Below are 13,781 nucleotides of genomic sequence, written 5' to 3'. Positions count from 1 at the left end.
CCTATATTATACGAGGAGCAGATTACGGTTCTCAAAGTAGATGCGAGTTGGAGATAAAGGATTGACAGTAAATTTCCTAGTCTTCATTTGACTTGCTTTCTATTTCTGTTGTACATTCACTAGCTCTGCATGCAGTATTGGCCAGAGAAAACATCCTGTTGTTATGGGCCAATCCAAGTGGAGTTTGTTTCAGCAGACATTGATGAGGATATCATCAACAGGATATTCCGGATCTGCAACATGGCCAGGGTAAGATCAGTGAAGCCTCAGGTGCCCCATTTATTCATCCATCACTGCTGGTCTGTAAACTACATGTGGTGGCTCATTTGAGAGAGAACCCATTAGAGGGATATGAGGTATGTGGTCCAAGGAGACAGATCTGTAGGCCAAGTATAAAATTCCACTCCAGAATTAGTTGCACTGCACTTGAGCAGGAAAACTATTTACTGAAATCAGAGGTGAATAACAGGAACTGGAATTCTGTGCATACCTGGAATAGCATCTCCTACATATCTCTGAGGGCAAATTACCTTAGTTATGTAGTTATGATGAACATCTTGCTGGGGTCATTTGACCCCAGTATTCTTTCCTGCCATGGCAGGGGATCAGACTAGATGATCTGCTCAGGTCCCTTCCAACCCTAGAAACTATGAAACTTCTCTGTATGAAGTTATCATCAGTATTAGTCACATGACTAGGATATTGTTATCTTCTCTGTCAAGCATTTGTGCAGGGCATCACAGGAGGGGTGGCATCTAAATTTAGATTCAGTGCCTGCTGGCTGGCTGGGCATAGTATTTGTACAGTGAAACCATGACTTATTGCTGCATTGCTGTAGTGGGCAACTATAATATTCATTTTCTTGTTTTGGCAGAGTTCTATGCATCTAGATACCCTTTCCATATTGCCTATTTACAGAGTCGTCCCCAGGGGTGTTTGGGGCCTGGGGCATATCAGCCTGCGCCGGGAGGAGCAGCTGGATGTGGCAGTGCTGATGGCAGTCGGCAGTGGCAGTGCGTGGTAGCCATGGCACGGCCTTTACGGCACTGTGTGTGGGGCCCCCCAAAGCGTGGAGCCCAGGCAGTCACCCCAATTGCCACCCCCCTCCCCTCCCCCTCTAACTATTCCTCTCACTGTTAAAAATGGTGATCCTGGCAGGCCTCTAGAAATGACACCTCCATCCTGTTTTGTGTATCAGTCTGATTCTGAAATCCAAATCTATGTGACAGCTTGGTTATGTTGTTACCAAACTTAAACAGGTATCTGCCTGACATAGGTGAAATCCCCATGAGAATCTTTCACCAGCTTCTTTCCTTTCGTGCCCTACAGATGTTTTGAAGCCTGCTTTGCCTCTGATAGGGCACTGACAGCCTTCAAAACAGGCAAAGGGGAAGAAATATATATGCTTCCACTAAGTTATGGCTTCACTCCCTGATGAAAATATGGATCTCAGCAGTCCCATGTCCTCCTCTGCTTTATAAAACCTGAGATCATCAAAATTCTCCTGACATTCTGCTTTCTGTATAAAAACAGCTTGTGTCCAGCTCCAGTGTCTAGTTCAACTGTACCTTGTGATTGTCAATTGTCAATTGTGCTTGTGAAAATACCCTGCTGATTAGTAAGAATGAATAAATATTTGTGAGGCCAAATTCAGTAGAATGATTGTGTATGTAACCAGTAACCATTGTCACTCTGCTGTCCTCTCTGCTTCGTATGGCATCATGAAAGTGGATAACTTATGTTTTAGCCCCAGGATGGATATCGTATAGTGCAGCACTTGCAATACATTGGCTGGCCAGCATACAGGGACATCCCTCCTTCCAAACGCTCCCTTCTGAAGGTGGTTAGGAGGCTGGAGAAATGGCAGGAGCAGTATGATGGGAGAGATGGACGCACTGTTGTTCACTGCCTGTAAGTAGAACAAGAAATACTTTTAATCCAATGTGTGGTGGATTAACAGTCAGTTACAGATATGGAAATCAGATAACACAACCATCTCCTGAGCTGGAAAGACTAGATTAAACAGTGTTCATGACAGAAAGAAATCTAATAGCTGCAACAGATCATAGTAAGGTGCCATTTTATTGAAAATTATGTAGTAAACAATGGAAGTGCACCAATACATCAGTCTGATATTGGATCAGCACCAATATAAGGAAAATTGATCAGAAATCGGCCTGATAATTTGTCCGATAAATGCCCGTGCATGTGCTTAGCTGCAGCACAGCACGCACGCAATGAGAAGAACAGCCCGGCAGCTTGGAGAGCTGCGTGAAGTTTGTAAGTCTGTTGTGGTGGAAGGGGAGGGAAGGGGCGTTGGGGAGTAGATTAACAACCTCCCAGGGTGAGGCGGGGAGTGAGGCTGTGTCTGGGGTAGGGGCTGGGGTAGGCACTGCCCACCCAGGGCAAGGGAGGGTGCAGGATGGGGCTGTGCCAGGCTCTTTCTGGCACATGGGGGGGAGGATCTGGATCTGGGCCAGGCTGTGCTTGGGGCAGGAGATGGCGGTGCTGGGGCGGAGTTGGGGGTGGGGAGGGGCTATGGCTAAATTTGGGATGGCTGAAGCTCTGCCCTGTAATCCTTCTTTCAGCACTGCCACCTGCCCCGAGTGCAGCCCTGCCCAGCGCCTGCCAGGAAGAGCTCTGTGCAGCCCTGGCCATAGCCCACAGCTGCAGCCTGCGCAGTTCTGGAGACAGATGCCCACCTTCACGCCCCCATCAGGGTGCATACATTGGCGGGAGCTGCCCCCCATCCCATGCCCCCCCACTGCCCTAGCTGAGCTGGCTGCCCCAGCCCCTGCCCAAGTTCCACTCTCTCCCTCACCACAGGGGCCTTGATCTGCACCCCTAGGTCCCTTCCCTCTCCACTCCCCTTTCACCACAACAGACTTACCAGCTATATGCAGTTGTATCGGAAATTGAAACATCATTGTCCAATATGCCTCTTTAAAAATCAGCTATTGGTATTGGCCCCTAAAATCTCTATCAGTGCACCCCTAGTTACCAAAATACTGATGCTTTATACTGTCTGGTTATCCTATCATAGTACTCAACTGATCCTAAGAACAAGGCTATTCCATTAGTACTATGTTGAGCTTCCCTACAGGAAAATTTAATTTTCTTAGGCCCCTGTTGCATATTAATTTTAGGCAGCTCCTGGAGCTCTTAACCCCTGGATTTGTTCATTCCTTAACACTCAAAACTAGTTTTAAGAAAACTTTAGGCAGGTTAAAGTTTATGCTACTCCAGAACAGGTTTATCTCAGATCTCTGTTATCTCATGGGCCATTAATGCGTGGCAAGTCCCCATAGATGAGCTGCCCAAGGTGAAGGCCTCCAGAATTGCAAAATGCAGTCTCCCCTGCCCAACTCTCCTGTACTATGTGGACACATGTTCCACCTTCCTGAACTCTAGGGTGGTTCTGGCACCAAGCCAAGTCCCCTTCCAGCCCCCAGGGGTGTGACCTTCCTACTCCTAGAGGTATAACCCTGTGCAGACAGCCTTCAAAGCACATACCTGCTAGCCAGGTGACAGGGCATGGATGGGTCCAGGAGTGGGGTCTGTGGTAGGGGAACAAGGGAGAGGACCGGATCGGATCCCCATGAGCTGGGGCTTCCTTCCTACGGTAGCTCCTCCAAAACCACCTTCCCTCACGGATCTTACCTCCTAGCCAACCTGGGAAGCACAACCAATATTCCTCACACCTCAATCCCAAATCTCAATTTATTAAAATATAAGACTTTCTTTAATTTGCTCCCTCTTTATTTCTTTTTATTTTTTTTTACTTCTTTTAATTTTATCCTTCAGTGGCCTACTTTCTTCATTTGACTCCCATTTCCTTTCCACCTCCCACTTCATTATCTATCTCCATCCCATTATCTCTCCACGTTCTATCAAATCGAGCAGTGGGTTTCCTCTTGCAATCTGGCACTGTTCTAGTCTTCAGGGGAGGAGGCTGTTATGGCAGGGGGCTCCATGTGCATTTGTGTATGCATGTGCATGCACATGGCAACCAGCCAGTGGTGGTGAACAGCTCCCATAACTCCTTCCTGGTAAGTCAGGTTGGGGGTGGGGGGCATAGGTGACATGTCAGGGAGATAGGGGGGGCACATACCCCACCCCCCACTGGGTATGGGGTTGTAGACTGCCTAGCAGAACCCAACATGGTAGGGCAGAGTAGGGTGGTGATACTCATTGCTGCCACGGCCGGAACCCCTGCACCAAGCACACCTCCTGCATCAGATACAGTAATGGACCGGGGGGACATGCTGCCAGGGCCGGGGGCTGTGGTTCAGGAGTGAGGGGCACCATTAGGGCCAGAGGGCTGCAGGTCAGATGTGAATTACACCAGAAGGGCTGGGGGTGGGAGGGTAGAGGGCTGTGGGTTGGGAGTGAAGGGCTCCAGCAGTGCCTGGGTACTGCAGGTTGGGTGTAAAGGGGGCCTTGAGTCCAAAAAGGTCAAGAACCACTAACCTAGAGTAGGGATATAAGCCTGTCCCTGCTCACCAGCCTTGTAGTAACAACTCACAGCTGCAGCTCCTAGTCAGGTCCCTTCTCACCAGCCCTCCAGTGGCATCACAGCTGTGCAGATGGGGGACAGTCAGAGAAGGGCTTTAGCCTTAAGGTATGAGTGCTCCAAATTTGAGCTAGCACTAACACTGATCAACATTTGAGCAGCTCAAAGTGCAGTGTGTAGCAAGACCCTTAGACGCTTTACAAACAAATGAATTCTGTCTCACAAGATTAAAAGTTAATATAAGATTTTCTTACTTGAGAAGTGAGAGAACTGGACCACTGGTGAAATGAATGGCAGCCTTCCTAGTTGTATTCCTATATTTTAACCTGTGAGATGCTTTCTCATTTTTCAAACCATTTTCTAAAATAAATTCTGTGAGGTTTCATACCAAGAGAAGGGATCTAAAAATGGTATTGGCATTTGGTATACACGGTTTCCTCTGGGACAGCATTTTTGTGTCTCCATGACCTGATCCCTGCATGGCTTTGTAAAGTACCTCTTTTCTTCTCTGCCTAGGAATGGTGGTGGGCGCAGTGGCACTTTCTGTGCCATCTGCAGTGTCTGTGAAATGATTCAGCAACAAAATATCATTGATGTATTCCATATAGTAAAGACATTACGAAATAACAAATCCAACATGGTGGAATCACTGGTAAGTCCCTTCCCCTCTGATCAGCGTGCAAAGGGAATAAAGATGTGTAAAAAATCCAGTAAGGTACTTCAGGGTTCATATTAATTAAATCATTATATTAATCAGAGTGAAAGCTTTGCCTCAGGTGTATGCATTAGGTGCAGTAGGAGCAAGCATGAATATTCAGTATCGTGAGTGTTTCTGTGGTTATCTCTTCTTTCCTGCGGCTTTGAACATTTCTGGGCAGTGTCCATGCTAGATCCTGGTGAAGTGTGATTTAAGCCTATAAATTATTAAAAGTTGGAGCTTGATCCTGCTTCAGCTGGGGTAGATATGGGGAAAGTTGGGAGGAACTCAGTACCAGGCAAAAGAATAAGCGTTCTCCTGCATCATTGTATCACTGTTTTCTCTGTCTCTTTCAGGAACAGTATAAATTTGTATACGAGGTTGCACTGGAATATTTGAGTTCCTTTTAGCCTAGCAAAATAGGAGCTTTCTGAATTCCAGCGCTCAGTGTCTAAAGAACACGTTTTTCACACTAAAAGGTAGTAACAGTGTGAGGAGGCTACGCTCTCCATCCTGAAGGAAGAGACTGAGACTGTACAGACCTCAATGCCACTGGGAGGAGATGATGATCCCCGTGTTTGCTGCTGCCTGTTTTCTATTGCAGCATTTACCACTTCTTAAATAACCTGATGTACCAATTGGCAGAACAGAAGCAAACTTGGAAGACTGTGCTTTCTAATCCCCTCTGACCTCTTTTCTCCCACTTTGGATGTGTATTTTTGCTCTCCTTGTTACAAAGGGAAAAAAACAAAAAAACACTGGGACAGTCTGTCTTTTAAACAGCGCTGTTTTCTGTTCTCAAATTCCATCCTTTACTCTTTTAATTTCATGCATCAGCCATTTGGGAAACTGAAAGAGCCATAGGGGAAATCTGAGACTTTAGGTTATAATTAAAGTAATCCACCTGATCTATATGTTTTCAAATGAGTAGGCCAGCACAAAAAAGCAGCAATTCTCTTCCTCTGCCCTGTTCATCCTACACCTAAAAATAGGGGATGGAAATGAGAAGCTGTTCATGGAGTCACTGCACCATCTATTCCACAATATTTTCCTTCTGTATTCTGTTAAGGTGCTGTACATGAACTGGTTACATCTCTCTGATCCACATTAGTTTCAGTGCTGGTGAAGCAATTTCAAACGAAATGGGTTTCCCTTCAGTTTTAATCATGCAAATTCTGCCATTATGTACTTGTGTCAAACTGACTGCATTAGTTTTGCAATTTGGGTGATTTTTTTACTACATTTTTCAAGCATTTACTGGGGTGCAGTGGGCCTCTCAAAATAAGGGCATAAAATGGATACTTTTTGAAGATATAGAGTATGTACTGTTTTTACTTATTGTGTGTATTGTTAAAGCACCAATGAGCTCTCATCTTGCCCAAGACCCCACTGCTCTAGGCACTGAAGAAATGCAGAACAAAGACAGACTTTGCCCCACAAAAGCTTATAATCTAAGAATTATCTTAAACTGGGGTTTGACCAAGTCTTGTCACTCTGCTCCCAAAGTGTTATACAAGTCAAAACTAGCTGCATGATTTAGCTGGCAGTCTTGCCTCCAAAATTCCTTAGTAGTAACCTGTTCAGGCTGTATAAAATGTTCTGCACCTAAACAGGAAAATGTTTTTGATATTTGCTAAAAAATCATTACTTCATAAACAAGAAGGCATTGGCTTTGTTCACAAAAATGTCTGTGAAATTTCAGTTTTTGGAAACAAATGCTGGACATATTTTATCTTGGTCCTATAGCCCAGTCTTTTTTCTTGCATCTACAGAATAGCCTATGAAGTAGTTAAGCAGGAAAGACTGGGTTTAAACTTGGGAGCATGAAATGATTTAGATTAATCAGATTTTTACAATTGTTGTATTTTTACTCTTCCAGCCTTCTGTTGTCCTAACTGTGTGGCGATGAGAAGCTGCTGTGTGCATTGCCTAGATTCTTGGTAACATAGGGGTTTTTTAATTTGTTTTTATTGTTTGTTTTTAGTATAGACTTTCTATCAAAGCAAGACTGAAGAAATGAGTTTTGTAGAGCTCTTCAATTCCTCATTCCCAACCCTACTTTTTCCACCTTCTGGTGAATACCCAGGCTTTCCATTCCCAGAGATGACAGATGGATTCACACAATATAGATTTTTAACATTAGAAATTAACTGCGTCTCTTTAGAAAAAAAAAATCTTAGTCCAAAAGACACCAGTAAGTAATAGCCACTCTTAGGCAGCAAATTAGATCTCATCTACACTGCCTTCATGCTGCCAGAAAACATGTCGCAGCTGCTAAGTCCTGCCCTGCCTGTGCCAAATCCCAGAAATAAGGCAACATAACTGCCTTGTCTTTAGAGTGTCCCTGACCATGTAACAATAATCACACTCAAAAAGAGAAACTGAGAGCAGTGCTGGGTACATGTGTACTATGTGCCCATGTAATGCAGCTATATCACCTCATTTCTGGCATTTGGCACGGGTGGAGTAGGATAGAGTAGGCCAGGCGTGCTTCATGATGGTGCTGATGGCCATAGTATGGAGGAGATGTTGTCAAACTCTCGCCCATTTTGTCTCTTCTGTATCCAGCATGACATAAAGTACCTGTGATACCTTTGGCATCATTTCCTTGCATCCTGTTTTTGTCTTGTTCTGTTTGCAACAGAAACACATGATGATGTGGTGCAATTGCTTATGAGTGTGTCTTTTTACGAAAACAGTGCTGTTCTTTTTTGCCATTCATCCATGCAGAGAATCCTGCAGGAAAATATTATACTGAGTGCAACAGGTATGCCATAAAATTTCATTCTGTAGTTGAAAAGAAAGAAAGCGTTCAGGATTTTCCATCTCAGGATTTTCTTACAGCTACTCAGGTGAAAATTTTTAGTCAGTGCAGTTTGTGATAGTGTAAATGCACATACTGCATCAAGTCAAAAGAAATAATTTCCAGCCATTTCAAATCCACTCCAATGCCTCGGAGATATGTGTTGCAAGTTTCAGTAGAACTCACTCCTCTTCAGCCAAGCTGATTTAAAAAAAGACTGGTCCTTCTTCCTTGAATTATTCCTGCAGTTTCTGTTTTTAAATTATTTTGTTAAGCCTTTTGATAACATATATTTTATAGTTCAGTGCTCTCAAAGGCATTGTCACCTTAATGTGACCAGAGTTAGAAAACTAATGTCATGGAACCACCAGTTAATGTTTTCTTAACTTTACATGGAGATTCACAAGCATATGTTAATGGTCCTGAAATACTCAGAGTCCAGCTCTGATATCTAAGAGTGGTTTTCATACTGTGTTCCATGTAACCTGGGGATTACACACCAGGTCACCATGGATTCTGCAAAGAGATGGGGTAACGGCAGAGCGGGCCAGGAGGCGGTGTGCTACTATTGCCAGAACAGGCTGCTTGACTGCATGTCAGTTTTTAGGATAGAGGTAGAGGTTCAGCACTAAAAGAAAGTGTTATGAGAGGATGCCATGACTTTAGGAAGCTTGAAAACCACTGATCTAGGATAAAGGCACAAAAAGGAAGAGAGGTCTTCAGTGGAATAGAAGCAGGTAGAGTGGGATGTGAGAAGTAGAAGGAAGTCCCAGCATTAGGGGTAGCATGAAAGAAAATGGATAAAAAGAGAGAAGTAGCAGGTAGGAAGGAGACATGGGCGGAGACAAGTAGGTGTCAAAATTAAAAACTCAGCCTAGGTGAGAGTGGAACTAGGTGAGAGTAGGGCCTTGAAAGGTATTGGTTTGAGTTGATTGCCTTGGTATTATATATAATACAGTATATACATAACAGTACTTTTAAGTGCAGCACACAGCTGTAACAATGTCACCATGTGTGACAAAAATGTGTCAGTTAAGGTCATGGGAGCTGTGTTTTTTTCTCTTTGAGGAAAGAGAGAAATTGGTATGAACTCATAAAGACTTTCTCACCCGGGAATGGAGTCAGTCAAACGCTAGGAAAATGAATTCTTCAGATTATTCTGTTTTAAGCTAAAAACATTTAATAAGAAGACATGTGATGATATTTAACCAGTTCTAAAGGAGCTGCACATGAATGGCAAAAGTTAGGACAGTAGGATTAATTAAAATAACAGGAAAAACTACCACATGCAAAAAGGAACTAATATGTGGGATAAATTGCTAAGGGAGGTAACTGAAACAAAGAAGTCAAAGGTTATCTGGACTGGTTTCTAGGAATGGTTAAGAAACTGAGTGGTCTATGGTATGACAGAAGTAAAAAAGAGATATAGAAGAATTTAAAAAATATTAAAACAAAAGAGCAGGCATATTAGAAGTGGGAGGCTTCTCAAACAATTGCTTGCCATCACATAAAAATATCACCAGAGAGGCTGTGTCATGTATCAGTAATTTATTTTTTTTCAAATTTCTATTGGTATAGGTATATCTAAAATACTATATATGGACATGAGTTGCAAGTCAAATTGCAAATCTTTATTTAATAATCTTTCCATTCCTGGGTCTGTTACCACCCTCATCTTATTTACGAGATTCCACCAAATCAGAAAGGGCCTTATGCCACCACCACAATGAGTGGACACAATTCCATGGAATCCTGTTCCACAGACCTTTGGACAAGTTCAGCTTTCAGGTGCCCCCAGCACAAGCCCACAGGTAGATGTAATGGAAATCAGAAGATGGCTGTGGAATTTGAACGTTCTTGGGTCACAACTCTGCCACATTCAGTCACATTCAGTTCTACCTTCACAGGTGAATAACCCTATCAAAGCATATGGAGCTAATTAAAATTATGTAAGGAAGAGTGCAGAATAGGGTCCTGGATAGCAAGTTAGGGTGAATTTAGTTACCTCATTTTTGTCCAGAGTTTGACATAATTGGCAGTCGGCTGAGATATGATCCTGGTTGGAGTAACTGGAGGCATTTCAATTTATGATTGAAGAATTCAGGAGAATTGTACAGATCTATGCAGAACACAATATCTGTCTGCATCATGCCTTTGTGCTAGCGGTTTTTATTAGCGCTTTGCTGGGTATCTCGCTAATCAATGCTTTCAAGTCTTTACTATTTACATTCATAATATTTTTCCCTTGCTCTGTGTGCATGAGTCATACAGCCAATAAAAGATTTTTACATTTATAGGAATTCTGTAATTTAGGTGGCCTTTGACCACTAAATCAAATGCTTGTTCCTATACCACATCAGCATTAGCCCTTGATGTATAATTTATATCTCAGTAGCTTGGGCTATTTATTGTGTGTATATTTTATGTACACACTGTATATGCCCATTCTGATACAGGGAGATGCTATTTACATACTAGCATCTAGTATATAGCTTTAAAAGTATGACAGAGGGAAGTGATATTTATATCTTCAGAGATGCAACAGAAATGAGTATAACAAATGCTACTACGTTGTTGCTCACACACACACACGCACACACACACTTAATGGCAATGACAAGAAAAATTACACGCAGATATTTAGAGATGTTTTGGCCTACCATAGCCCCTATAAATCTGACATTTATAGCCATTACATCCAGTATATAATGATTTTAGAACAGAAGGGGAGGGTCCTGGTTTCCTCTCTTGAGGGGGAATGGATCAGGAAGAGTGGACAACACTGGGGAAAGGGAAGATTATATGGAGTCCTGGAACAAGTAGGACACTTGCATCTTGTTGGCTTTCGTTCTTGCACACGGTCTTTTATATTATCCTCTGCCCTGTTCATGCTGAAATCACCAAAAAGTATGCAATATCAAATGCCACTCTGTCAATCCCACCTGAAACTAAATGGAGAAGTCAGAGTTTAGCAGGAGGAGTAGAAGGTATGTAAGACAGAAAAAGAAATAAAAAGGGATTGCTCAATGCTAACAAATCTCACCCAGAAATGAATGACGTGGGATACAGTGTGAAGGATGACCCCTTCCCCAGAAAGTTTAATTCCTTTTTTATGAATTTAAATAAAGCAGCACAGTACAGTGGTATGGTTATACTTGCTTGATATCCCCTATGTTTCATACAACAACCTCAAACTGTCAGGGTTATTTCATAATCTTGGTGTGAGCCTGTTGTTCTTCCAAGGGTTTTTTTCTGTTCCTTATATTTGTAGTAAATGTCTTATGTATGTGTGAGGGGGAAGATAGTGATGACAACAAATGGTGGCTTCTTCAAAAGAAGTATATAGGCTATCTAGGTTAGATACTTTACACGGGTGCAAATTCATCCTGGCCATTGACAGTGCTGTAGGACACTAATGGTTTGTACAGTATAGATCCTGGCAAAATAAACTGTTTTCATCTTCCCTTTCTGCTTATCCTGTGCCCTAGTTCATTTGTGAAGACTTGGGTGCCCAGTGAATCAAAAGCTAATCATTAACATTTGCATATTAAGCTGCTGCAGTTTCTGTGGGTGCTGCTAGAATTCACCACCGTGCACTAATTTTTAACTTGAAAAATATGTCAAATGTTCTTGTGCTGTCCCCAGCTTTTTCCAGGTTTGCCAAGTCCTCCTAATACACACTGTAATGGGAAAATGTACCTTTCCCCATGATTTCTTTATGTTTCCATAAACATGTAGTGGTCCTATTTTAGATTGCAACTTATTTCAATACAGAAACCTATCTTGTCTGTCTGTTTGGTCCCTTCAGACATAAAAATGCATTGTGGTCAGTAGGTAAATCAAACATAAGCATACATTTTCATACCATGAGACCACACCCTGTGCCACTGAAGTCAATGGCAAAATCTTCACAGACCTCAGATGGTCCCTGGACTTGAGTTTTTGTTCAGTGAGTTAGAAGATTGCATCTATCTAAAAAAGCCTCCCTTGTTTGCTACAAATTGTACTCAAAATAGCCTACAACATCACGTCAAGCTGTATCTTTTGATAGCCTTTGAGCATGTAAAAGCCCCACACACCTGAATCCACCCTCCCTCTCTCCCTACCATCTTCTGTTTCAAACTAAGCCGATTGTGTCATCCCCATTACCCTCAGTGCTCCCTGGATCTTAAGAAGCAGAAAGTCATCGGCTGCTTTGAAAACCCCTAGATTTACCCAGAAATTTAAGATACTAAAAGCCACCTCCACAGTGCACTTGATCACTTCAGTAGAGCTGTAGTGTAGCCTTTTTATGTCTAAAAGGATGTAATAATTCTACACTAAATTGAATGACAGATGTTGGTGCTTGTAGAGAGTCCTCTGGAAGAACAAATATTTGAAACGGAGGGGTGGAGGGGAACAAGGGAGCACCAATTTGTCCCTCTCTCCAAAGAGAGACCAATTCTGATCTCTCATATATTGGATTTTCATCAGTGTAGTGGTCGATTTTAGTTGAATTGTTCCTGCTTTTTATTAGTGTGAGGTCATAACCAGGTCCTGGGGCAAGCACAAATTTTATCTACTGGATGTATTTGTGAGGAAGCCTTGTCTGCTATTTATGTCCATCACTGGTGACCTTAGGCAATCCTGTCCGCAAGGAGTTGGTTGCTGAATGAGCTGCATCTGTCAAATAGAGCCTTGAACTTGGGAACGCTTCCACCATTTTGCATATCTTCATGAGCTGAGCTGTTCTAAAAGTCAGCCCAAGCCAAATGATAAAGCCAAAAGCTTTGTAAGCCACAAGTCTGAGGCCATCCTTTGCACACAGAACAGAATTGGCATCACCCTCCCATCATCCTTATCAGTCATTTTTACTTCTCCAGCACTGATGCTGTTCTTTCCGCTGAAAGATTTAACTGCAACCTTACCACGTACAAATCAGAAACTAAAGATGATGTAACCATGCCAACTATATTCATCTCTCCACTGACCTTTCCTTCCCACCATCCTGCCACTCTTCACCAGAATTGTTGCCCCTTAACCCAACAACACTGAGGGTGCATCTGAATCAGCAGCATCCTGTATCATCTGCTAGATTCCTATTCCAGCTGCAAGGATACACCTGTTTTGCTGACTAGGAGGAGTGTTGCATGAGAACTGAAGTATTCTTGCTGTTGCCACTACCCTCTGGTCCCCACGATTATTGGTAAAACTCACTTGTACAGTTTGGATGTTTGATAGATAAAGCACGTACAAAAAAATGAAAAAAATATAAATACAAAAAAACTCAGCACTGTGCATTCAGTGTCTTTTCTTTCTAGCTTAAAAGAAGGAAGGTAAATAATGTCAAGTCAATGAATATCAGATATATTTTTTGACTGTACATTACAGTGAAGTGTAATCTTTTTTTTACAACTGCGAGTCCATCTTATTTATTCTTGTAAATGTTCCCAGACAATGTTTGTAATATGGGCTGTGTTGCAAATCCATACAATAAATCTGTGATCTGAGATTAATGTTTTACTAAAAGACTCTTGCACGAGTGCTTTTTTGTCATGGAATCAAAGAAAGGTACATCTTAAGTTCTACCTTCAGAAATGGTAGAATGGTTGTGGAGAAAAATGCCAAGAAAGGGGGTCAGAGATCTGTCTCTTGCAATATGGATTAACATGCGACTTCACATAATTGTTGATGTTCACAACTAATAGTAGGAAAGAGAAAGGGCCAGTAAACCACACATCTGATTGTATCTAAAAAGTCTGCATCTACTACACCATTTGAAAGTTAGG

At 42.5% G+C, this 13,781-nt stretch overlaps 1 protein-coding gene across 2 annotated transcripts in view; it reads left to right on the top strand.

Annotated features, from left to right (window-relative positions):
* The window catches only part of PTPRT (protein tyrosine phosphatase receptor type T), an 846,898-nt gene extending 833,393 nt beyond the window's left edge, over nt 1-13,505 (top strand). For both annotated transcript variants that reach the window (XM_090064242.1, XM_090064241.1), the window contains 4 exons: nt 124-249; nt 1,748-1,911; nt 5,030-5,165; nt 5,567-13,505. In XM_090064242.1, coding sequence (XP_089920368.1) covers nt 124-249; nt 1,748-1,911; nt 5,030-5,165; nt 5,567-5,620 — 480 coding nt within the window. In that variant the 3' untranslated portion in view covers nt 5,621-13,505. The remainder of the gene's footprint in view (nt 1-123; nt 250-1,747; nt 1,912-5,029; nt 5,166-5,566) is intronic.
* The last annotated feature ends 276 nt before the right edge of the window (nt 13,506-13,781 follow it).

This window comes from Crocodylus siamensis, chromosome 10 (genome assembly GCF_052110815.1).
Source record: "Crocodylus siamensis isolate JL-2025a chromosome 10, ASM5211081v1, whole genome shotgun sequence".
Lineage (NCBI taxonomy): Eukaryota > Metazoa > Chordata > Crocodylia > Crocodylidae > Crocodylus > Crocodylus siamensis.
Note: the sequence above shows the minus strand (reverse complement) of the source record. Positions and strands in the feature narration are given on the sequence as shown.